This window comes from Myiozetetes cayanensis, unplaced genomic scaffold (assembly GCF_022539395.1).
Source record: "Myiozetetes cayanensis isolate MyiCay16 unplaced genomic scaffold, myiCay2020 scf26, whole genome shotgun sequence".
Lineage (NCBI taxonomy): Eukaryota > Metazoa > Chordata > Aves > Passeriformes > Tyrannidae > Myiozetetes > Myiozetetes cayanensis.
Window position 1 is genome coordinate 1,183,669 of NW_026087477.1, and position 26,353 is coordinate 1,210,021.

At 48.9% G+C, this 26,353-nt stretch overlaps 1 protein-coding gene across 1 annotated transcript in view; it reads left to right on the top strand.

Moving 5' to 3' along the window:
- ATRN (attractin) overlaps positions 1-26,353 on the top strand; it is a 147,456-nt gene that overhangs the window by 12,432 nt on the left and 108,671 nt on the right. The window contains exons 3-4 of the mRNA XM_050321089.1: positions 21,687-21,770; positions 25,909-26,022. Coding sequence (XP_050177046.1) covers positions 21,687-21,770; positions 25,909-26,022 — 198 coding nt within the window. The remainder of the gene's footprint in view (positions 1-21,686; positions 21,771-25,908; positions 26,023-26,353) is intronic.

Sequence of the window (26,353 nt, forward strand, 5' to 3'; positions counted from 1 at the left end):
AGGATTAACAGCAGGTCAGGACTGTGATTTGGCACAAGATGCTTTCCCTTGAAGCTCCAATTAAATAAAAAACCCCCACCCAGATAGCTATAATTTAATGGGGTTAAATATATACCCACACATTTTTCTCTCTCTCTCTCTCTCTCTCCCCTGTCTGGCATTTCAACTGAGGTTCTCCTCTAATGCCTTAAGAGTAGCTCAGAGTGTTTTTATCAGCTTTTTCTCTTGGTTGTTCATGTTGATTATTATTAGGTCTTTATAAACAAGCTCTGGGAATACCTGGCCCTAATGAGTTGTGTGTTGCTGTAACTCCTGCAAGGAGTGGAAACAGCAGGAGTGGTAGTTTCTGAATTTGCCTTTTGGTTTGTTTTTTCTTCTGGCAGCAGCTTTTCTGCACCCAGTGGGTGTAAACCACTTGTAGTGGGGGTAAAGCTCAACAATTACCGAGGTGTGGAGTTAAGATAATTATTGTGCAGGTCAATTGATCTTCCTTAATGTATAATATCCTGTCGAAGTGCTGGAGCTGAAGAGGAAAGAGGACAGGTCAGCAGTGTGAAACAGCTGCCCAGAGTAGCGTTGATATGTGTAATTTGGAGTATATTATGTATCATCTCGTCCTATCGTGGTAGCAAAGGTCTTGCTGATTGGACAATGAAATATCTCAAAAGCACATTTGCTGGTGCTGATACTGCTCGAGATGTTCACTGAGCTGTGGAGTGAAGTGAACCCCTTGAAGGCTTTTCAGGTGTGGGGTTTTGAAATGAAACCCTGCCTGGGGTGTAAATATGGAAATCAACTGTTGTTGTGAATTGCCTTTTACGAGGAGCCCTCTCCTTATCCATGCAGTGCCCGGGACATGTCCCTGTTAAACAGGCACTGAGAGTTTTAGGCAGGTGATGGGAATATGCCACCTGCAGCCTTGTCCCAGGTCACCTTCAGGAATATTCCTGCAGGAGGGAAGAGGAGACTGAGGTCAGAGCTCCAGGAATACTTGGACAATGCTCTGAGGGACAGGGTGGGATTGTTGGGGTGTCTGTGCAGGGCCAGGTATTGGACTGGATGGTCCTTGTGGATCCCTCCCAGGATATTCCATGGCTCTGTGTGCAGGTGAAGCCAAAGGCAGCGCAGCAATCCTCCCTGCTGTCCTTGCTTTCCAGGGATATCCACAGCAAACTCAGGGCAGCAAATCCAGCAGGAGTGAGAACGGGGCAGGGAAGTGTCTGTGCATCGCCTGCTCTGGTTTGGGGTGGTTTTTTGGGTTGTGTTGTGGTGTTTTGTTTTGTTTTTCCCGGTTGTGGTTTGTACCTTGGCTCCTTCCCCGCGTTTTCCCTGGAGTTTCAGTTCCGAAGGGTGCAGCGCTCCCCTCTCCAAGCGAATCCACGCAGGACACAATTCCAGGGCTGATTTATGAATCAGCTTTGACAGGGAGTTGATTCCCAGCCCCTGCAGACTGAGGTCGAGGTGCCACCACATTTCTGGGCTCAGGGCCTTACCTGGAGCTCGGAATGTTGCTCTTGGAAGGCCGTTTTCCACATGAAGATTTTGCAGGGTGGCAGATCCCTTCCCAAGCTGTGAAACTGCCGAGCTGGAAACGGGGACACGGGACACAGGGATCCGTCTCACGTTACTTGTTTGCACCGAGGGAGTCTTGTAGGAGTCCCAGTCATAACATTTGGAATGTGCTCCCCCTAAAATAGTCCGTGTTGTGCGTTGTCCTGATGATCTGTGCTGGCAAGATTCACGTTCCCTGCTTCGAATCAGATTTTCTGCCTTTCTCGTTGTGGCTCTTTTAATCTTTAGTGCTTTGATTAGATTTTCCACCAGTTTTATTGTGTCCTCTGTCTTCCTTAATTCACTTTTAAAAATCTCTCCTTCATCTAACTGTAATCAAATTTTGCCCTTGGGCAGGTGTGCTCGTGATGTTTTAAGAGCAGTTTTAAATGTAGGGTGAAGAAGGTGAAGAGCTGGTCACAGAAAGTGGCATTAGTTGAGTTTTTGGACTGTGGAATAGTGATTTAAAAAAAAAAAAAAGTTCAGGGGAAGATGATCTGGTATCTACAGGCCCATCAGTGTGACCTTGAGAGCAAACAGGGATTTAAAGGCACATTTTTAAAGGAAAGAATGAATGGAGACAGGAATTGCCAGGTAGATTTGCCCTGTGGAAGTGATGCTGTTTTAAACACAGTATAGATGTGTGTGTGTGGAAAGGATGTTTTTTAAGCATGATTTGGGATGAAGGCACCTGTAAGGGATCAATAAATCCTGCCTGGGCTTTGGAAGCCTCTTGGATTCAGTGGCACCACCCGAAGCTGGACTGCACTGTGTGACCTGTGAAGGGCTTTTCACCTCTGCTGTGGGAGTCAGGAAAACTGGGGGTTCTCTTCCAGTCGGTCGTTTCTCTTGATAGAGAATTAAACAGGGGCCTGCTCATGTTGTAGGTGTGGAAAGGGAGCAGTTGGTGAGGTGTTAAATGGCTGGAGAAGGGTTAAAACAGGGGTGAGGGAGGGGATTCTGCCCCCTCAGGTGCAGAGCTGTCCCAGCCCTGGGAACAACAGCACAAGGACGTGGAGCTGCTGCAGAGAGTCCAGAGGAGGCCCCGGAGATGCTGCCAGGGCTGGAGCCCCTCTGCTCTGGAGCCCCTCTCCCCTGGAGAAGAGAAGGCTCCAGGGACACCTGAGAGCCCCTGGCAGGGCCTAAAGGGGCTCCAGGAGAGCTGGAGAGGGACTGGGGACAAGGGATGGAGGGACAGCACACAGGGAATGGCTTCAAATTGGAAAAGTGAAGATTTAAATTGGATATTGGGAAGGAATTGCTGTCTGGGAGGGTGGGCAGGCCCTGGCCCAGGTTGGGCAGAGAAGCTGTGGCTGCCCCTGGATCCCTGGAAGTGTCCAAGGCCAGGTTGGAGCCATCTGGAATAGTGGAAGGTGTCCCTGCCCATGGCAGGGGGTTGGAACTGAGATGAGCTTTCAAGGTGCCTTCCAACCCCAACCATTCCATGATGCTGTGAAAGAAAGGGAGAAGTTGGCGCTGGAACCTGATTCAGTGTTTCCTTCCATGACCTGGGTGCACAGATGTGCTGTGCTGACGTCACTGATGACGTCATTGGGGAGCCTGGGCTCAGATCTCCCACCCCCATCCTGGCACAGCAGGGCGGGTGAAGTGACAGAACGGGGCTGAGGCGGCACCTGCTCCCGGGGATTTACACGAAAAGCCTGCTAGGATGAAGTTTTCCCCCCAGAAAAAACACCCCCCTCAAACCCAGATGCAGAAGCTGTAATTGGGCTGTGAATGGTGGTTATTTGTGTTATCAGGGTGATGCCTTTGGGGGGATAAAGGAGAAGGGCGGGGAGGGGAAGGAGGGGTGGTGATGTTACAGTTGGGAGGGCTGGTGGGAGCATCTCCTGGGTGACACCATCACCCTACCATCAGATGGTTCCCTTTCCATCACCTGTTGGCCAAGAGGTTTGGGGTTGTTTTTAGGGGCTCTGGCTGGTTATTTCGAGGGGTTTGGGGTTGTTTTTAGGGGCTCTGGCTGGTTATTTCGAGGGGTTTGGGGTTGTTTTTAGGGGCTCTGGCTGGTTATTTCTCCTCAAGCTCAGCAAATGCTCTTGGCCTGATCAGCCCAGGAATGGGTGGTGCTCCTTCCACGGGTGCTAAACCGAAACCATTACTCCAATTACTGGAGGTGATTTCTGAGGTGGAACAAATCCCGAGGTTTAATCCGGAGGGTTTGATGATTCACTCTGGCACCAGTCATTCCATGGAGCCTCTGCAGCTCTCCCTGGACAACCCCAGGGACATGGACTCAGATTAGAAACTGCAAGTCAATAATTGCAGGACACTTTGTCCTTCCCTTTAAACACCTGTTAAATAGTTTCAGAAATATTTAATCATTATTATTATTATTATTGTTTGTCACACATTGCTCTCCAGCTCACTGGGAGCAGATCCTGACATTTTGTTCCTTAAGCATCACCAGCGTTTTCCCAAATGGAAAAAAAAAACCAAAACCTTTTTATTAAAATTTAACTATGTGAAAAGTTATATAAAAGGTTGTAACACTCTTAATATACAACAGCAGCCAGGAATGGAATCAATTAAAGCAAAATAATCTGTGTGTGTGCTCTGGCTTTTCCTGGTGAGCTGCTGACAGCAGAGCCAGGCTGGGGGTTCTCCCCTCTGCTTCCCGTTCCGAGCTGAAATTCCTTACAAAGTTGTGACGATGGGGGATATTTATTTGAACCACAAGTTTTCATGTTTCCAGGTTTCCTCTGGAATTTGTGTTCTCCCAGGTTCTGTGTGAGGGACCCAACAGTCCATGCAGTCACTGTTGTTGGTGTGGTAAAGTTTGTGTGCTTAGAAGGTTGAAACATAATTTTCAACCATTTTGGCTTTTAATGATTCAGAAAATTCCCATAAAACCTCAGGTGGGAAGTTGTATTTTGGGGCGTTTTTGGGAACTGCAAAAAGCGATGTTGAAGTTCTTACGTGCAATTTCAGTAAGGGATGTTTGCAAATTGCCCCTTTGTTTATTTTATACCCCTGTATTTATTTACATAAATGATTTTTCATTTGGTTTTGGGGTCAAAAAGCGCTTATTTTTAATACAGTTGTGAAATGACATTGTTAGTGACCCCACAAAGGTTTGGCACAAACACATGATTTTTCCTTAATGCTTCACTACGCTGAGACTTCCGAAAATTCCTCCTCTTGCCAGTGCCCCGGTGTTGGGGAAATGTGGGAATGTGACTTGGGAAGGGCAGGATACGAAGTTCTCTGCAGCAAATGAGTGGCTGGACGAGGTCTGGGAGTCTCCAGGCTCATCTGGCAGAGCAGCCTGTGCTTGTTGACGAGTCACAGAGCTGCTCATGTAGAAATAATTCCGTCTCCAGAGGAAAGAGGACGGAGGGCCCTGGGAAAAAGGCTGCTTTGGGTCAGTGTGGAGCAGTTGGGATCACAGGGAAGATCGAACAGCTCGGACTGAACTCCAGCAAATCCATCAGCCTGGCTTTTTTCCTCCATGCAGGAATTACCATTGATCGTTGTGGAACCAAACAGCATGAATAATTATAATATTGTAATTTGGTTTTTTGTGAGTTTGACTCACAGGTTTCCTCTGAGCTCTGCGAAACTGGCTGGTGTCGGAGGGGGTGTTGTGAAAGGTCCCGTGGGTGAGTTTAATGAGTGCCTTTGGTTGGAGAGCCCCGTGTGCTTTCAAGGATTTCCTGTGTTTGCTGTTCATGGAACGCTCCGGGCTTTGGTGTTGCCCACACGCAGAAAGGGGTGCCTCGAGTTAAACTTTTAAACTGATGGCTCAGCCCTTAGAAATGAGCATTCAATTGACAGCAGTTCTTGCTTTTTCAAACAGTTCTTTAGGAGAGGGGGAAACAAAAGGAAATCGTTGTGTAGTTTGTGATGCAGTCGATGGCAAAGGTGTGAGGGCTGCTGGTCCTCCCTGTTTTGGGGTGTTGGAGCTGGCTCAGTGTTGGGCCCGGTCCTGTTTAACATCTTTATATCAACAATATCTCTGTTGATGGTCTGGAGGAGGGGATCGAGGGCACCTTCAGTGAGTTTGTGGATGACACCGGGTTGGGTGGGATGTGGATCTGCTGGAGAGCAGGAAGGCTCTGCAGAGGGATCTGGATGGGCTGGGTCAGTGAGCTGGGACCAGTGGTGTGAGGGACAGCAAGGCTGGGTCCTGCACGTGGGTCACAACATCTCCTGCAGCTCCAGGCTTGGGAAGAGGGGCTGGAATGCTGGAAAAGGAGCTGGGGGTGCTGCCAGGTGAACATGATGTGCCCAGGTGGGCAAGAAGGCCCCTGGTCTGTGCCAGCCCTGGTGTGTCCCAGCCCCAGGGCAGGGATTGTCCCCTGAGCTGGCCCTGCTGAGGCACCTCCAGCCCTGGGGGCAGCTCTGGGACCCTCAGCCAGGAGAGACATTGAGGGGCTGGAGCGTGTGCAGGGAAGGGAACGGAGCTGGGAAGGGGCTGGAGCAGCAGGAGGGGCTGAGGGAGCTGGGGGGGCTCAGCCTGGAGAAAAGGAGGCTCAGGGGGGACCTTCTGGCTCTGCAACTCCCTGACAGGAGGGGGGAGCTGGGGGGGATCGGGCTCTGCTCCCAGGGAACAGGGACAGGAGGAGAGGGAACGGCCTCCAGCTGTGCCAGGGCAGGCTCAGGTTGGATATTGGGAAGAATTCCTTCCTGGAAAGGGTGGTCAGGCATTGGGAACAGGCTGCCCAGGGCAGTGTTGGAGTCCCCATCCCTGGAGGTGTCCAAGGCAGGCCTGGCCGTGGCTCTCAGTGCTGTGGGCTGGGGGACAGGGTGGGCATCGGGCACAGCTTGGACTCAAAGATCCTGGAGGTGTTTTCCAACCTAAATGATTCCCTGACTCTGTTCCTGCCCATTAGCCCTCCTTTAACTGGGATCAGTGCTGTCCCTGTGCCAGCTGCTGCTCTCTCACCTGGAATATTTAACTAATGGGGAACAGTTCAGGGGCTTTAATTTTACAGCTCAGTTTTAAATCGGCCAATTTCCTGGGAAAACACCATTTCATGGTTTGGGAATCGTCGAGTGCCTCAAACTCTGCTTGTTAAACCTGCTGAGATGAGAAACTCACCCCCTAAGTGAAGAGTCGTGCAGCTGGACGATCTGACCGTGAACTGCTTCCACTCTCTCTAAAATAGGGATTGTGGAACCATTTGACTCGGAGCCAGTTCGAACAGCCTGGCTTCGTCTAAATAAAACCCAATCGCTCTGAGCAAGTTTTGTCTCCCTTCTCCCCTATCAGGCTTTAATAAATAAATTAAATAATGAGATGCAAAAAGCTCAAAATAGTTCTGCAGAGCTCTTGGCAGGCAGGGAAGCAGCTGTTCCTGCGGGCGGGACACAGGGGGAAAAACAAGTTGGGGTCTCCATCCTCTTGCTTGTCCCTGTGCTCTCCTTCTTCCCAGAGCTTTCCCTCTGCTTTCCTGGGAGTCATGTTTGCTTTTTTTGAGGCTGTGTGTTCAGGTGTAACAGGGCTCTGACACGACCTGGGCTGTGGGAGCCTCAGCTCGTGGTCCGGACCTTTGGAATTCTCTAAGGAGCTTTCAGATTGGACGTTGGAATTGTTGAAATTTCCCAGAAAACATCGTGCAGGCACCATTTCTATGTTTTGGTTTTTTTTTTTTAGGTCTTTGAACCCATGAGTTTTTATTTATACCTTTGCATGGATAATTTTAGCATGAGAACAAAATGGTTCCTGAAAACCAGTGCCCGGTACCTTTGGACTTTCATCACCGTGCTGCCTCCACTTCTTATCCCTTGTGCCATAAATTACCTCTGACAGGTTCATTTAAAGCACAGGAGACTGAGGGGAAGTCACTGACCTTGTGATGCATTGACACATCCGTGGGTAGGTCTGGGAAGGGTTCAGCTGGAACTCCCTCCTTTGAACGACCCGGGGTTTGGCGTTTATTGTGCTGGACGGCAGAAATGAGGGCTGAGACACCAGGATTCATGTTCCCCAGCCCCACAGCAGCGCAGGGAGCTGCTTTGGGCCGGGGAGAAAAGTGCATCCGAGAGGAAAAGAGCCTTGTGGACGTCAGTAATCCTTGCAATCCTTCCCGTGATGTGCGAGGCGGACAATGCGGCAGTGTTGGAGCGTGCCGGAGGCAAGCACTCCATGTGGAGTGGGCTGTGGAGTTCTGCTCCACGGCACTCGGCCTGAGTGCTTCTCCTAATCCTTCCCCCCCTACAGGGCACAGTGAAGTATCAGGGCTTAATCTCAGGAATTTTCAAGCAGGAATGAATGAACTTTTCCTCGCTGGGTTTAGGGGGTGTGGACGGTGGGTCTGTCTTATAAAATAATGTTTGAAACCACCTCAGTTGTGAAGAGAGGTAACAAAATGGAAATGGGGGAAGGTAACAGGGGAAGTGGAATGAGGCAAAAACCTTCTCCTTCCCTGTTTTTCTTAGGCAGACAGAGCAGCATTTTGTGGACAGTTCCTTGTCAGGGCAACATGCTTTTAGGATCATGGAATGCTTTGGGTTGGGAGGGACCTTAAAGACCACTCAGCACCACCCCCAGGGACACCTTCCACTAGTCCAGGTTGCTCCAACCTGGCCTGGGACACTTCCAGGGATCCAGGGGCAGCCACAGCTTCTCTGCCCAACCTGTGCCAGGGCCTCCCCACCCTCCCAGCCAGGAATTTCTCCCTAATATCTCATCTAAACCTGCATCTTAAGGCCATTTCCTGTGGGTGTTGCCACAGTGAGGACAGAATTCCTGCTGGCTGAATCCTAAACAAGAAGCTGGGCTCTCTTTTCGGTGGCCTGTCAGTCATGCTCAGCTTGGAAGCCAAGCGAGGGGTTATTTCAAAAGGAGCGTTGAGCCGCCGGCTCTGTTTTTTGTTGTTCCAAATCTGTTGGGAGCAGATGGAATTTCATTTTTTTTCCCCACCACCATCCAAGAATAACTCCTTTGGGAAGCCATAGGGAAAGGTGCATGTGGCAGAGGTGGGGATGGGAGCAGCGATTCCTGCAGCCACGCCCTCCCCGGGGGAGTTCGCCTCAAACGTTGGGGTGTTCTGTGGGTCGATCCATTTGCCTGTTGGATTCCTGGTTTTGTTGCTTTAGTTTCTTTAAAGGGAGGGTTTATTTGTGGCCACTGCCGAGGGAGCTGCACGTCAGACGCCGCTTTACTACGAGAAAAGAGGGAGGGGGAAAAAAAAATCCCCCAGCGCGTGGGAACATCACCCACCCCCACAGCTGAGGAGCTGTCGGGCTGCGGGGTGACCTTCCCTGCACCGAGTGCTTCGTGGGCAAACACTCCAGAGCTGCTTATCCTGGAGAGAAGTGCTAACAGGTCTGGGATTGCGGGGATGTTGTAGCGAGACTGTTGCTAAGGCTGCACTGACACAACCCATGAGTTCGGCGTTCTGTGCCAGCGGCTGCGTCGTCTCCCGATTCTCGGCGTTGGTGCCAGAAATAAAATGGTTTCTCGCGGTCTTTGCTTGGTTGAAACGGGCTTAAAAAGGCTGGTTTAGAATCCCAGAGTGCTTTGGCTCGGAAAGGATAATGAAGATCATCTTGCCATCAGCAGGGACACCTTCCACCAGCCCAGGGTGCTCCAGCCTGGCCTTGGGCACTTCCAGGGATCCAGGGGCAGCCACAGCTTCTCTGCCCAACCTGTGCCAGGGCTTTACAGCCAAGAATTCCTTCCCAATCTCCCATCTCTCCCTGCCCTCTGGCAGTGGGAAGCCATTCCCTGTCATCCTGTCCCTCCATGCCTTGTCCCCAGTCCCTCTCCAGCTCTCCTGGAGCCCCTTTAGGCCCTGCCAGGGGCTCTCAGGTCTCCCTGGAGCCTTCTCTTCTCCAGGGGAACCCCCCACCCCGCCCCAGCTCTCCCAGCCTGGCTTCATTTTTTTGGAAGGATTTTCTTCTTTAAAAAGCGAAGTTTTGCTGCTGCTTCTGCCCTGGGAAGGAATCCTGGCTTGGGGTTTTTAACAGCCAAGAATTTCTGTTGGTGGGTTAGGAAACATCTGCTCTGGATTGTCAAATTTACTGTGCAGATGCATTCAATGAAGTGCAGCAGTTCACAGTGACTAAAACCACCCCTGTTCCTTGGGGACTGTGGTCACAGCAAAGCTGACAAACACACTCAGGCATTTGAAAGTCCCTCCAACCCCTCACCTCCTGGAGTTGAGTTACTGGATGACTTTCACATTTGGTTTATTTTTTTTCAGGCTCTTAAGTAAACACTGGGATGGTTTGAGCGCCCTGGGCTTAGTTCATTCTTGCCAGGAGCTGCTGGAAAAGCTCGGGCTGGCTTCTGGAGTAATCCCAGCGTGGTTAAACAGAGCTGTGCCAGCAGCAGCAAGTTTTCATTGCAGGGATTAAGATGATTTTAACCTAAGCTACATAAAGTCTGGCCTTTTCTATGTCTGCTAAGACAGGATTTGGGATGTGAAGTGCTCCAGGTGACTTCCCAGCCCACAGGTGGGAGTGGGAACAGGCAGCTGGATATTTACATTTTTAGTATGTCAGTGCAGCCCTACCTAGACTGGAGTCATGGATTATTCTTCACTTTTGAGTTTTATTCTCCTTTACCAAGGGGAGCTTCTCAAGGAAGCCATCTCTGTCCACCTGCCTTCAGGAAACACCTGAGGGGTTCAGTACTTACCTCCTTTGTTTGGCTCCTTTTTTGTCTATTTAGTGTGAAGTTGCTTTCATTGAAGTGAATTTGGGGAAAATACCCCTGGTGCCTTTCTACAAGGGGTTACAAATCACCCTTTTTCCTCCTGTGATTAAAGAATTTAACGGTCTGTGGGATAGAGGAACAGCTGCCCTGAGATGGAAAAGGGAAGGGGGAAGAACTGATTAAGTGTTTATGGAAGTGTTTGCAATTCTGTACCAATGTGGATTGAGGAAATGAGGAGTTCCTGTAAAAGCAGAAATTAGGAGGGAGAGTTTTTTTGTTCCCATCTTTCTTCCTCCTGGATATTGGCAGTCTGAAGTTGAATGCTGATTTAACATCTGATTTAAAAATGCTCGTGTTTTGAAGGTTGGTGCTGATTTCCAGTTGGTTCTGCAGGCGCTGAAAGATAAAATTGTAGAATGGTTTGGTTTGGAAGGGACCATCCAGTCCTGCCCCTTGCCGTGGGCAGGGACACCTTCCACCAGCACAGGTTGCTCCAACCTGGCCTTGGACACTTCCAGGGGTCTGGGCTGGGGCATCTCCAGCCTCTCCCCCACCAAAACCCCCAAATCCTTCTCCTCAGGGCTGCTCTCCATCCCTTCATCCCCACCCTGTTCTGACACTGGCACTGCCCCAATCCAGTGCACTTGGCCCTGTTGAACCTGAGGAGTTTCCCCCATTCCCACCTGTCCAGCCTGTCCAGGTCCCTCTGGATGCCCCATCCCCTCAGGGGGTCACTCAGCTGTGCAGTGGGAGGGAACAGAGCTGGGAACTGAACTGGATCCCAGCCTTGGTGCTGAGCTGGGCTCTCCTCCCTGAGCCACAGGTCCCATCCCTGCTGGGGTGCCTGTCCATGACCCTCCAAGTAGTGTCCATGACCCTTTTTTGGAGAGCTTCAGCACGGGGATGAAGAGAATCTGTCTGGGAGCTGATGTCACTGAAATAAGGCAGAAAATGGAGTAATTTAAGGTGATATTGGGAGATTGCAGTGATAGAAAGGTTGGTTGATTTTTGTGATTGGTGCTCCGTGGGTTTCTCCTTCTCCCCTGAAGGAAATTCTTCTCTGTCCCCTCCTTCAAGCCAAATAATATTAACCTGCCTTTCATTCTCCTCACTGATACGTGTGAGGGGAAGGGCATTTTTGGGGCGTCACATTTGTGATATGAACATATAGACTTTATTTCTGGGGTCCACATTCTCTCCCGTTTAATGCTTGATTATTAAAATTCTCCTTTGCCGTTATTAGTATTTTAATACTTGTATTATTATTTTTGCTGCTGTTATATTTGCTGTTATTATTATTTTTACTGCTTGGTGGCATCCTCTGAACATGTCCCTTGTTACCACGTTGAACAAGGTGTTATTAAATCACTATATTGTCTGAGAATTCGCTTGAAATATAATATTTGAAATAGTATATGTTATTATATATTACAAATATACATTATAATATATAAAATTACATACATAATATTATATTATGTATTATATAATATATTTGAAATGAAATATAGTATTTTCTTTATTGATTCCCCGCCTTTCTCATGTCGTTCTTGGTGTTGTTTCAGCCAAAAATGTCCTTTAAAATGTTATGGGTTTGTCATTCTGTGGGTTCACAGCCCCCTGTCTGGATTTTGGGATGTACTTTGACTTTTTCAGTGATCTACACCTGAGGATCTGTATTGAAACCCGGTTTTCAGCTTGGACCAAACAAAAATTAACCTTTATCCCAAGCTGTTTCCCACCTACTTTGTTTTTTTTGGGATCAGTTTTCCCAGCAGGTAACGCTGCTACGTAGTAGCTTAGAAATTTTTTGAGCGTTAGACAGGAAATAAAAGGAATTATTTCTATCCCCTTTAGGAAAGTGGGTCAGGCTGTGATGTTTATTTATAGAACGTCTCGATATTTTTATTTTTTTTTGCTGCAGCACCGAGTGATTTTTTTGGCTGGAGCTTTTCTGGAAGTGCTGTTCCCAAGTTCTGAGCTCTGCTTTTGGCCCAGAAACGAGCAGTGACGGAGGTTTGGAGCTAAACCCGACTCTAAATGTGCTTTTTGAGCGTTCAGGGGAGCATTTTTGGGGGTGGCAGAACTGGGCAGCAGGTTCATGCACAGCATTAAACGGGGATGGCTGCTGCTGATTTTCCTTTTCTCGCAGAAAACAGAGGGGTTTGCATCTGTGTGAGCAGAGAGGGACAGGAGGATGGTTCTCTGCTCCACAGGAGTGGCCTTAAACTCTATTTATTTCCCTTTCCCGCTGGCTGGAAGGTGAAATCAGCAGCTAAACCCCCTTTTCATTCACAACACACGTCCTGCCAGTGAATGATTTTGCCTGGGCTCGAATGTGGATCTGACAACTTGAAAGCCCATCAGAGTGAAGGGCTCTTCACCTGCAGGGGGATGTGTTGGTGTGTCCGTCACTCCTGGGCACGTGGGGTTTCATGGAATTTTAATTCCCTATTTCCAAGGGTCCCAGGTGTGCTGTGCTGCAGCTGAAGTGATCCCACAGGGATCTGAGATCCACTGAGTCACTGAACATTTCTGATTTTAGGAAAGAAAGGAAAAAAAAATCATCTGACAGATCTGGTGTGTTATTTGCGAATGAGCGTGAAGCAGAGTCCTGGAATGGGTTGGGTGGGAAGGGATCTTAAAGACCATCCAGTGCCACCCCCTGCCATGGGCAGGGACACCTTCCACTAGCCCAGGGTGCTCCAACCTGGCCTTGGACACTTCCAGGGATCCAGGGGCAGCCACAGCTTCTCTGGGAAATTCATTCCAGGGTCTCCCCACCCTCCCAGCCAGCAATTCCTTCCCAATATCCCATCTCTCCCTACCCTCTGGCAGTGGGAAGCCATTCCCTGTGTGCTGTCCCTCCATCCCTTGTCCAAAGTCCCTCTCCACCTCTCCTGGAGCGCCTCCTGAATCCCAATTAACTGTTGAGACAGGAGGGCAGAGTAAGGAATGAAAGTTTGCTGACTGCAAGAAAAATGGATTGATGTTGATAGAATCAGAAATGCTTCTTGAAATGCTCTTAAATAGCTCACTTGCATGAAAAGGGAATTTTCTGGGTAGATTATTAAGCCTTTGAGCTGGAAAACATGTGGCTGGATATGTGTTAAGTTGGTTTAAGGTTCTTCTGGACCAAATACATGTGGAGAGTCTTTTCTCTCGAAGTGGCACCGATCGTGTTTTACCCTAAAATGGGTTGGGAATCTTGCACATGTCAATGTAACCCGAGCAGAAATTACTGAAGAACTTGTTCTAATTTTAAATTCCTGACCAGAATTTTAGTGCAACGCTTAATTTTTTTAAAAAGGGACTTTCTGCCTTTCTGTGACCCTTGATTTAAGCACAGGTATCGCGTGTATCTTATATTATATGTATATAATGTGTATCTACCTAAAGTCAGGCTGGATCATCCCATGCAATGAATGTTTGAGGTGTTCCAGTGGTAAACCTGCTGGGATCTCTGTGGCTCTGGAGATCTTTCATCATGAGCCTTTGACGATTCTCTTTTGACCATCACAGTATTGTCCTTTGATCTTCCAGGGGGTTGAGTTTTGGGATAAGACATTTGCAAGGCCTCTTGGCCAAAGGTTTTTGGGGGTTCAGAGGGAAAGAGAGGGGTTGATACATCCTGTTTTCTGCTGCAGAGTGAGGTGGTTTGTGATGTGTGAGGTGCATTTGCTTCTGCTCTGCGCTGTTGTCTCCTCCTCCTGCCTGGTGGGAATCGGACAACTCTCCCCCCCACAAATCTCAGGAGCGGCAGGGAAGGCTGGGAGCTGAGTTTTCCTGGGCATTCATTGCAAACACTTGCAGCTAAATTATCTGTAATTCAAAGAACTAGGCCAAGATCCCCAGTAAGTGGATTTGGGAACAGATGGGGAAAGCAGAGGGCGACTCTTGGATCAGCTTAAGGGACAAGCGCTGCAGCCTCCTCCATCTGCAGCCTCCTCCGTCTGCGTGGAGGTGTCTCAGGTGCGGGTGGAGGCTCAGGGTGGGCTTCCAGGGGACCTCAGAAAGTGGCCTTTTGTCATGGAAACATCTCTGCATCAAGTACAGGCAGTGGGGGGGGAGGTGTTTTGTTTTGAGGAAATAAAGGAGTGATAAAGATTGGGGCTGTTGCGGTGCTGAGACAGAGATCGAGGATAAGAGGGAGACAATGGAGCAGCACCGCAGAAATCTGGGCTTACAAAATACTCCTCCTGTGAAGAACACGCTCCAGAGGTGTAATTATAATAATAATAATAATAATATCTTTTAGTCTTTGTTTTCCTCAGTAGATTTGAGCGGGGGAAGAACTTGTACCGAAGGTGCACGGCAATGTTGACATTCACGGTGCAGCTCGGCTGGTTTTTTGGGGCAGAGAGAAATCTGAGGTTGTGCAGGGAATAATCCTGCTTGTGTGGTCTCTGGGATGGGCTGGGAATAAAGAAACAGGAGGGTAGACAAGGATCTGGATTTGGGATGTTTGCAGTTCGCGTTGAAGAGCTGGAAGAGGCAGGAACATGAGTGGAGCTCCAGCGCGTTCCTGGTGTGTCCAAACACCACGGTGTTCAAAAGCAGCGTCTCTAATGGATGGTTGGGAAGCTCTGGGGAAATGCTGGAGCCTTTTGGGATCCAGCACCGTTCTGTTTTTGGGTTTTTTTCAGTGTTTCTCACATGAGGAAATGGGGTTGGAGGGGGGAAATCAGCTTTTCCTTCGGAGTTTCTGTTGTCTTAGACTCGAGGTCGGGTGATCTGAATTATTTTTAGAATTTAAATTAAAAATGAAAATTGATTTATTTAAGCTATCAGGAAAAGAATATTTATTATTAGGAAAAAAATCTTTACTTGTTAGGCAGAAATTCCTGCCTGTGAGGGTGGGGAGGCCCTGGCCCAGGTTGGGCAGAGAAGCTGTGGCTGCCCCTGGATCCCTGGAAGTGTCCAAGGCCAGGTTGGATGGAGCAATGTGGGCTAGTGATTGGATGATCCATAAGATCCCTTCCAGCCCAAACCATTCCATGATTCTAATTTGGTCTTGTCACATGATTTCTCCCTGGCTATAATTAGCTGGCTTATAATAGTAAGTTTTTGGGTTTGTAGGGTAAGAGAGCAGTGAAACATCTTCCATAAAGAGGAGCTGAAGCGCATTTTTAGATTAAAATACCTTTAAAATTCCTCTCCTTCCCCAGCAGGAGAGTTGGTTGGGCAAGCAAAGCACTGAGGGAATAACTCAACAGCCAGGACATGTTTCAAGATCTGCTTCCAGCTGCTGCTGGAAGTGGGTCAGGATCAGGAATGTGATGGACTTACTGGTGACCAACTGAAGAGGGGCAATATTTGAAAAGATTTGCTTTATGAACTTCATGATTTTGAAGGCTGGAGCAGGGTTTATTCCTTGTGAGCTCTCTCAGGCTGTCACTCAGTCACCTTTGGAATCCAGCAGCTTGTCAGATCAAGTTTTTCGGGAGCAAAGAGGGATTCAGGAGGTTTTTGGAGCATCAGTGCAGGTTGTGGCTCAGAGGTTGTGTTGATTTCTGCAATTTCTCTGAGCATCCTTTGTTTCCCAGACCTCCAAAGGCTTCCCAGGCTCTGCCCTTATCTCCGATCAACAGCCAGGAAATCACTTTCCATATTTTTACATATCTCATGCAGGAGGGAAAGGCTAATCCCTGCCTCTGGAGGAAGTGTTTCCCACATCCAATTAACCGTGTCAGTCAGGTGCTTGCTTTTTGAGACAGCTCCTGGCTTCAGCTGTGCCGTGGAAAGTGGGAGGAGAACAGAAGATAATTGAGCATGGAGAGGGATTGTCACCCTCCTGTGACCTCTGGCACCGTGGGAATACCTGATTCCCTCTGGGAGGAAACCACTGGTCAAGGCAAGGCAGGGAATGGTTTTCCAGTGCTGGAATAGCAACGTGTTGCTGTGAGTGGGAAGGAATTGCTGGCTGGGAGGGTGGGGAGGCCCTGGCCCAGGTTGGGCAGAGAGGCTGTGGCTGCCCCTGGATCCCTGGAAGTGTCCAAGGCCAGGTTGGAGCACCCTGTGCTAGTGGAAGGTGTCCCTACCCGTGGCAGTGGGGTGGAACTGGATGGGCTTTGAGTTCCCTCCCAACCCAAACCATTCCATGATTTTATGGTGATGCTACAGCAGTGATTTTTGCTTGAGTTTACTCATCCTGAGGCCTTTCTGTTCCTGTGCAGACTTTGCTCTGTGTGCACCCAGAGTAGTTCATAGTCTTTGTTTAGGTACTTGTTGCTGGAGGTTAAATCCTTATCCAGCTGGATTTTGTTTCCTTCATCTGGGAAACCTGGCCTGGAATTAATGACACCCTCCCAGCTTTACCTGTGTGCTGGCCCCGAGCTGGCAGGAGGAGGGATTTATCTGTTAACCATTAGAAATTCATTACATAGATGCATAAATGCTACATTTACCTGCTCCTCTCATCCCCAGCGTGGCTGATCACTATTCCATGCCTATAAATCCAAGGCATTTGCTTCCAGGATCTCTCCTTTAACCTCAGTGCCTGCGGAGAGAACACGAACAAAACCTAATTGTTAATCAATTTAGGCTGCAGAGCCTTTGTGCTGCTAATGGGCTGCAACAGCCCTTTCTTCATCGCCTTCAACTCCAAATTCACCCGAAACAATGACTTCTAATTGTGGAGTGCTCGAGGCACTTGGGGAAGGAGAGGGGAGAGGGGAGAAAACCTCATTGTTGGCATCGATCTCTGGATTTAGCAACTTCAAAATTAGGAACTTTTGGGTTTGTTTGCAGTGGTTTTTTTTCTTCTTTTTTTTTTGTTTTGTTTGTTTGGAGGTTTTTGTGTTTTTTGTGGTTCCCCCCCTCCCAATTTTGTTTTTGATGTTTTTTTTTTTTAGTGGAAAGGCTGTGCTAAAACCTCTGCAGGCACCACGCTGTTAAGTCACTTTTCCGTGGCAGTTTATATATATATATATAATGTACCAGCATCTAATGTACCTTTAATGTTGGAATGCTTTGGAAGTAAGTGCTGCGAAACGATTTAATCCTAAATTATAAGCTGCTTTTTGTGCTCAGCTAATAACAACCAGGATCGCTTTAGATTTATTAGATGGCAATTAAACAACAGCTTTGAGGCTTTGCCCAGTTGTGCAGTTCCTGTCCCTCCGCAGGAATTTTCTCCGTGTGTGCTAATTTGTATTTGAAAAACAGACCCTGCTAGTTTTGAGTCGTGTTATCAATTAAAAACACGCGGAGTTTTCTGGCAGTTCCCAAAATCAGGTCGGGTTTTTCACCCAGGAGATACCATCGAGTTGCTGTCTGATTTTTCCTGCATGGGTTTTGTGCTTTTCAGGGCCTCCCAAAAACACTGGGGAGCAACTGGGTACTCAGAATCCTTTTATATACAATATTTCCCTTAAAAGCGATTTTTTTTTTTGGTGAGCTCTTCGTCCTTGTCGTGGCTTCATTTTTTCTTTTTTGTGAGGTAAAAATTTATTGCACACAAGAACGTTGTGAACAAGTGAAGATTGAAACAAACCCAAAATATTTCGTGTAAATGCACAGGAGTGTGTGTATGTGTGTTTTTTTTTTTTTTAATCTGAATTTTGTAAACAGATCCTGGCAGCTCTTTTTCTACCCTGGAGGTTTTAAAGGCAGTGTTGTGGTTTAGGACCTTGTGGGGGTCGTAGTAAAGGGCCCGAGTTTTGTTTTCTTAGGGTGTAGCAGCTGCTCCTTGCAGAGGGGGAGATGGAACACCCAGGAGTGTGGAAGTGCTTCTTGAGGAGCAGCAACTCCTACTACCAAATGAGCGAGGAAAAATGGGAATTGACGCCTTCCCGTGCTTCCTGGTGTTGGATTTCTGCATCTGAGCGATAAAATTAGCGTGGAATCATTTTTTGAGGGAAAGCCCTTGAAGGTTATCAAGCTGATAAGCACTGCCAAGGCCACCACTGACCCCTGTCCCCAAGTGCCACATCCACAGGGATTTTAAATCCTTCCAGGGATGGGGATCCACCCCTGCCCTGGGCAGCTGTGCCAGAGCTGGACAACCCTTTCCAGGAAGGAATTTTCCCAATATCCAACCTAAACCTCTTCTGGTGCAATTTAAGGCCGTTCCCTCTCCTCCTGTCCCTGTTCCCTGGGAGCAGAGCCCGACCCCCACCAGCTCCCCCCTCCTGTCAGGGAGTTGCAGAGCCAGAAGGTCCCCCCTGAGCCTCCTTTTCTCCAGGCTGAGCCCCCCCAGCTCCCTCAGCCCCTCCTGCTGCTCCAGCCCCTTCCCAGCTCCGTTCCCTTCCCTGCACACGCTCCAGCCCCTCAATGTCCCTCCTGGCTGAGGGGCCCAGAAGTGGCTCCCTGGGATCCCTCCGGTGTCGGGAGGGGATCACACATCACAACCTGATGGGTGCCAGCAAGATGTGCTGCATCCAAGTCCTTCATTCCTGGAGTGTTTCTCCTCCTCGAGTTCCTCACGTGTTCCCTTCCCGAGGCTTCTCTCCCAGACCAAACCAAAACCCCGTGCAGGACATGTCCCAGTTATCCGGCACAGGGAGCAGTCAGGGGGAAGGAACAGGCGCTGTTTGCTTTTTCACTGGAGCTGGGACATCACTTGAGCTTTCTCTGTTGAATGGAAACATAAAATCCCACTTTCAGTTTGCTCTCAGTGCTGAGGATTCATTTCTGTGTGTCCTGGATTGTGTCTCTGGCAGAGTATTTATGGGATAACACGGATGCTGCTGCTCTGCTCATGCCCCAGTGCAGGGGGTAAAAACTTCTGAGAATTTAATTCCTGTTTATTTTCCTTTCAGGGACATCACCTCTGATTTATCATATTTTTTTTAATATCCTTTATTTGCTCATAATGGCAGTGAGTTTAGTAAGGAGTCTGAGTAACTCACAGATAAGTTTTTACTAATACCATCTCAAAGTTTGTCTGTCCCTTTATTTATAAAACTAAATGCCATGTTTTGGTTTTACACTGCTGAACTTTTATTAAGTTATGTAGATGTTGAAACACTCTTAATTTTTATTCCCCCCCTGAGATGTGGCATGGCTGGGGCCACAGTATTATTTTATTTTTGATATCACTCTTGATAGCATCTCTATGGAGAGTAATTGAATAATTGCTTCCAGATAAAACTGTTCCAAGAGTTTTGTGAACAGAGGCTCCCTGAGAGTTTGGCACATGGAATGAAGCTGCTTTTAATTGGGGACACTTTTTGCTCAGGTTTCCAGAACCTGTTTATTCTTGGTTGCAGGCAGAGTGCTGTCAGTGTTGATACACTTGGATTCCTGGGATATTCCAGCTTTTTCCAGGGATATTATTTTCAAAGGGATGAAAACAGTCTGGATAATTATTGCCTACAGCTTGGGATTTGCATCTGGTCTTTTGAATTCCTGGCCAGTAGATAAGTGGTTTGAGTTTCCAAAGACGTTGAAGCTTTAAAATAAATTATCATGGAAGCATGGAATGGTTTGGGCTGGAAGGGACCTTAAAGACCATCCAATCCCACCCCCTGCCGTGGGCAGGGACACCTTCCACTAGCCCAGGTTGCTCCAAGTGCAGCCTGGCCTTGGACACTCCCAGGGATGGGGCAGCCACAGCTTCCTCAGCTCAGTTTCTGAGGTTGAAAAGTGTTGCAATAAATTCACACGGAGAGAGAGGAAGGTGGGTTTGTAAAAATCTGTGGGTTTTACCTTTTTAATTTGAAGCAGAGATGAACCTTAAAAGTTCCCTGTTGGAAAAGAGGCTGGAAAATCACTTTTGACTCAGTCAGAATATTTAAAAAAGATGAGCTGGTGCATTAACAGCTCACTGGGAAAAGACACAGGAAGGGCTCCAAGACGCCGGTTTTGGGAACTTCTGATCTCGATTCCTTCCCTTTCCTGCCAAGATTGACTTGGTGGTGTTTTTGTTTTCCTGAAGCTGTTGTAAGTAGGACAGTTGGATGTTGCCAGAGGGCTGTGATTTGCTCCAGCCTCGTGCCCAGGGTGGGGTTTATAACCTGCCTGGGGAGGGATCCAGTTCCAGGTGCCAAGGTGTGCTGTGCCAGGATGGGGGGTTTGGGCCCCTTGAGGTGCTGCTGCTGTTTGCTGCCATCCTGCTCTGGCATTTTTATTCAACTGTTTCTGTGCTGCCTCAGCAATTTGTTGAATTCCACTTGGAGTATTTTGACTAATTCCTGTGAGGTGGGAGCGTGTATCCCGATGGTTTGGATCTTGGTTTTGTCTTCTGCTTGTCCAGAATTCGCACTGTGCGGTGTTTGCAGATGTTGGTGATGATAATCATGGAATCATGGAGTGCTTTGGGTTGGAAGGGACCTTAAGGATCATCCAAGCCATGGGCAGGGACACCTTCCACTATCCCAGGTTGCTCCAGCCTGGCTTTGGACACTTCCAGGGATCCAGGGGCAGCCACAGCTCCTCTGCCCAACCTGGGCCAGGGCCTCCCCACCCTCACAGCCAACAATTCCTTCCCAATATCCCATCTGTCCCTGCCCTCTGGCAGTGGGAAGTCATTCCCTGTGTGCTGTCCCTCCATGCCTTGTCCCCAGTCCCTCTAAGTCCTTTTCAGGCTTTCCCCCCTTCTCTCTTTCAGTGACATCCTGAGTTTTTTGTGGTTTCAAGCACTGCTGTTCCCTGAGCATCTCAGGATGAAGGATTCCACCTGTCCTTTCTGCTTTCACATCCTTCTCCAGAGCCTTTTCCTCCTGTCAAGTCCTCACCACCTATTTATAGGAGTGATGGGAAGGGATGTTGTAGAGCACTCCTGGCACTGTCCCAGCAGTGGGGATCACTCAGCTCTCCGACTTCATTCCCTTGATCCAGGGATGACCTGGGGATGGGGACGTGCTCTGGGGTGACCTGGGGATGGGAACGTGCTGCCAGTGGTGGGAGATGCCTGGAAATTCCATGCTCTGAGGTTGTCCCGAGCTTTGCAGCCCTTGGTGTGTGAGGGATTAAGGTCTGGCTTTGCACTAGAGGGTTATCAGAGAATCAGAGGCTGGGGTGGGTTGGGAGGGACCTTAAAGATCATCTTGTTCCACCCCCTTCCACCAGCCCAGGTTGCTCCAAGCCCTGTCCAACCTTGAACACTTCCAGGGATGTGCTTTGGGGGCCTCTCCTCCATCCAGGAGGTTGTCAAGGAGCTTGTGGAGAAGTCAGACACTGAAAGGGTGAGAGGTCACACCATGGGCTTTGTCTGAACTTCATCCCAGAACGGTGCAGTTTGTCTAAATAAATAGTTTAAAATAATGTTGGCTTTTCCGATGGGCAATTCCTTTTTGGCTGTGTGTGGTGTATCCCTACAAGTGCACTTGGAGCCATGGCATCCATCTGACAGAGAAACCATCACTCCTGAAGTGATGCCCTTCAAAGTGTCAGAAAGATCATCACAAAGCCCGTACAGAGACTTCCCACAGGAGAATCCCACCCGGGGCTTGGTTTGTCTGTAGTGGCTCTTAAGTAAATGAAAATCTAATGATGGATCTTCAGAAAACGTAGGAAATCATCTCTGAGTGGAAAACTAATGTTTGCCTTTGTTTTCTCCTCCCAGGCTCACTGAACCTTCAGGGTACGTCACGGATGGGCCTGGGAATTACAAATACAAGACCAAGTGCACCTGGCTCATTGAGGGAAGGTGAGTGTTGGAAGCAGCCTGGGATTTCCTCTTTCTAAGGGTGGCTTTTAGGTGAGGTTTATCTGCATTAAATATTTCTGTATCTCATGATTCTCTCTGGATATTCTTAAAGCTGGATGGGGCAGCACTTGGTTATTCTCAGGAAATAAGTTTTTGGGGTGTTTTCGTGCGACTGAGCCCTCCCAACTGACTTGGGATTGAGAGGTTTGTGTTGAAACAGCACATGGTAAGCAGAAATCAGTGTTTTTGTGTAAGCAGTGAAGGATTGGGAATTACTGAACTGATACCAGAGGGGACCATTCAGTGTTGGGATTCACCACACACACAATTTTTTGGCAGTATGAGGAAAAAAGAGGACACTCTCTGAAAGCCCCTGTTTATGAAAAATCAGTTTTTGGAGTGACCCTTCAAATCCTTCTTTACTCACTGGGCCAAGAGGACTTCACAGGGACCACTGACCTGTTTTACAAAGGTTTCCTAAACTGGGAGAAGCCCCTCAGACCTCCCTTCCTGGATTTGGTCCTTGTTTTGTGGTGATTTTTAGGAGCAGCATCTTGGAGGACCAGGAATTGCTAAAAGCCCAGAGCACGCTTTTCCTTGGTCTTCTCCCTGTGGGTGGCACAGACAGGGGGACTGAGGCACCCACAGCAGGTTTGCTGGTGACACCGAGGTGTGTGGTGGGGTCACAGCCTGCAGGGAGGGGATGGGGCATCCAGGGGCAGCTGGACAGGCTGGAGAGGGGGAATGTGGGAACTTCATGAAGTTCAACAAGGTCAAGTGCAAAGTGCTGCTCCTGGGAGGGGACAGTCCCAGCACAAGCACAGGCTGGGAGAATGGATGGAGAGCAGCCCTGAGGAGAAGGATTTGGGGGTGTTGGTGGGGGAGGGGCTGGAGATGCCCCAGCCCAGACCCTGCCCCGTGCCCTGGGCTGATCCCCCAGCATGGGCAGCAGGACAGGGGAGATTCTGCCCCTCTGCCCCCTCAGTGAGACCCCCCTGCAGAGCTGCCCCAGCCCTGGGAACAACAGCACAAGGACGTGGAGCTGCTGCAGAGAGTCCAGAGATGCTGCCAGGGCTGGAGCCCCTCTGCTCTGGAGCCAGGCTGGGAGAGCTGGGGGGGTTCCCCTGCAGAAGAGAAGGCTCCAGGGAGACCTGAGAGCCCCTGGCAGGGCCTAAAGGGGCTCCAGGAGAGCTGGAGAGGGACTGGGGACAAGGCATGGAGGGACCAGGACACAAGGAATGGCTTCATAGTGGAAAAGTGAAAATTTAGATGGGATATTGGGAAGGAATTGCTGGCTGTGAGGGTGGGGAGGGGCTGGCACAGGTTGGGCAGAGAAGCTGTGGCTGCCCCTGGATCCCTGGAAGTGTCCAAGGCCAAGTTGGAGCAACCTGGAATAGTGGAAGGTGTCCCTGCCCATGGCAGGGGGTGGAACTGGATGGTCTTTAAGGTCCCTTTCCATCCAAACCATTCCATGATTCCATGTTTGGGAGGTCTGTTGACTGGGGCTTGGAGGAAATTGGTATTCACTGAATTTACTTCAGCCATTTATTTGGGATGGGGAGGTTAAATTCCTAAGGTACTCCCAAAGAAACTCCAAGCTGAGGGCTGAGCTGCTCCAGAGAGCCATCCAGGACCCTGGAATTGGGAGCCAGCCCACTCACCATTAACTATGCAAAGGAACCCAGTCCTTTAAGGTGGCTGAGATCAAAAGTTGGGTGCTCCAAGTGGCAACACCTTTTAATTTCCGTGGGTAAGAGGAACCCGACTGCAGAGAGTTGGCAATTACAAATAATTAAAAAATGTTTCACAGGAAAGTTATCCCAGACAAACCAGCACAGCCAGATGAACCATCCCAACTTCTGGTTTTAAAGGATATTGTGGCTCATATTTTTTTATCAGAAGTGAAGTTTTGCTACTGAGTCCTTGATAGTGTCACCAAAACTGCTCCTCCAGCCTCTGTTGGCTGCTGCTGAGAGGTTTCCTAGAAAACCATCACTTTGTGGGGTTTAAAGTGAGATGTTTCATTGCTGGGGAGACAAAAACGTTCCTCCCTGTTCCATGGCCAAGCTTTTAGGTTGGAATCCTTTTCCTGTTTGTCCCCCCTGCCGCTGTCAGAGGAGGGTGGTGAATGGAGAGGAGATAATGGTGCTGATTAGAGCAGCTGGAAAATGCAGCCACATGAAAAGAGCCCCAGCTCTGCTCTGCCAGGAGTGAAATTCCCAGACATCTGGACTTTGGGAAGCAGGGCCTGCAAAGCTGTGCAGCTCTTGAGTGCTGGCATTCCTGTGTATAAATATTCCTTGTATAAAACAAGCCACCTTTTCCTTACTGTTCCCCTTTCCTGTCTGCACAATTCCTGGCTCTTCCTGGCTGGCTGTGCCCTCATCCTGGGGGTGTCCTTGAGGGAGGCATCATCGCCATCCCTCCTCCCTCAGGTCCCTTTTCCCAGAAAAAAAGCTCAGTTGATCCAAAGAAAAACCCAAATGGCCCAACCCCCCCCTCAAATCCAGCTCAGTTTTCTGTCATTTTATTCCCAAAGGGAATAATTCCATCATTTCCTCATTCCATGATGTTGTTTCTCAAGGTTAAGTTGGGATGGAGTTTGGGAGAGCTCGGAGTAAGGGGTCATCCCCATCCCTCCTCCCTCAGGTCCCTTTTCCCATAAAACCACTCAATTGATTCCCCCAAAACCACAAATAGCTCAGAAAACAGCCAAATCCTTTCAGTTTTCCGTTGTTTTATTCCCCAAAGGAATAATTCCATCATTTCATCATTCCATGATGTTGTTTCTCAAGGTTAAGTTGGGATGGAGTTTGGGAGAGCTCGGAGTAAGGGGTCATCCCCATCCCTCCTCCCTCAGGTCCCTTTTCCCATAAAAACACTCAGTTGATCCAAAGAAAACTCCACATGGCCCAAACCCCACCCAAATCCATCTCAATTTTCCCTCTTTTTATTCCCCAAAGGAATAATTCCATTACTCTCTAATTCCATGATGTTGCTTGTCAGGGTTAAGTGAAGGGGATGGAGTTTGGGAGAGCTCGGTGAGGTGAATCGATCCCCCCCAAAAAATCCCAATTTGTTCCTCCCCAGGAGCGTGAGCCAAGGCAGGTGAAATCCATGGATCCTGACGATCCCAGGGCACAACCAGGTGCCTGGGATGGTGCAGATGAGGGTCCACTAACGAGTTACTGGCTGGAACAAAAAGACTCCTGCTTTTTGTTCCTGATCTGAACCTTTATTTATTGATGGACCATTTCTTTCTGCTCCACAGGCTGCTCAGGTGGAAGCCAACCCTATTGACCCCGTAGTTTTGAGGCCATGGCTGCTCTTTGTACCTTTTTTTTTTTAAAGCAGGACGTTATCCATGAGTTCCACCCGCTGCTCTTTTGCCAAAGGCCTGGAGCAGATCGTTGTGCTATCAAAAAACAGAGAACAACTTGCAGAAGAACTCCCAAAACTCCTTCCCAGCTCCTGTGGGAAGGAACGACTCTGGCACAGTGAAAATTATTGATTTACCCAATTAGGATGACCAGGGATTTCATGTGAATCCGAGGGCAGTGCTGTTGGAGAGGCACTAATCCCTTGGATCTGTCCTTTCAGCAGCCTCAGCTGTGGGTGGGAGCAAGCAGTGCTGACACAGATTCACCTTGATTTATCTCGGGTCCAAGCACAGTGCAGTGGGGTTTCCACCCTCCTGGAGCTGAGCCCTCCACCAGGGGTTTGCTGTGGCTTCTCTGGGATGTTCTTTAGGTGGATCTTTGCACATTAACTGTGAAACAAACTGCCTTGTCACGGTGAGGAGCTCCACGTGGCACCCAGACATCACCTCAGGCCATCAAAACCCTCTCAGCCTGCAGAAAGCCCCTCGAACAAGGGAAGAGCTCTCCTTAATTCCCTGCTGGGGAAAGGTTTAAGGACACTGTTTTCTCACCATAAAGAACCTGTTGCTTAATATCAGGGGAGCTGCACACCTAAAAAAATTAACCCCCAGAGTGTTTGATGCATCTGCAGTTTCACAGATCCCTCAGTTTTACTCTGGTTTAGAGCAGAGCATCCCAGCAGGGGAGGAGCATTTTGCCCTGTGTGTGAGTTGGCTGATTACAAATCCTCTATTTATTTATTTTTCTCTTCTTTACAGGCCAAACACAATCCTCAGGCTTCGGTTCAACCACTTTGCCACGGAGTGCAGCTGGGACCACCTGTACGTGTACGATGGAGACTCCATTTACGCTCCCTTACTGGCAGCTTTCAGGTAAGGCCCTTAATGCTCTTTTCCATCTAAAACCTGGCTTAAATGTGGCTTCCAGCAGTGCACATGAGTCCCAGGGATCCAAACATCCAACCCTGCCAGTGCAGCAGTGCAGCCAGTGTGTCCTTCTGGGCAGTGGTCATCAGAATAAGCAATTAAGGAGTTGGGTTTTTTTTGCATGATTTGGAGTGCAGGGTCCTCCTGGAACAGGCTCCCCAGAGAATGGTCACGGCCCCAAGGCTGCCAGAGCTCCAGGAACATTTGGAAAATGCTTTCAGGCACAGGGTGGGATTGTTGGGGTGTCTGGGCAGGGCCAGGGGTTGGACAAATGTGT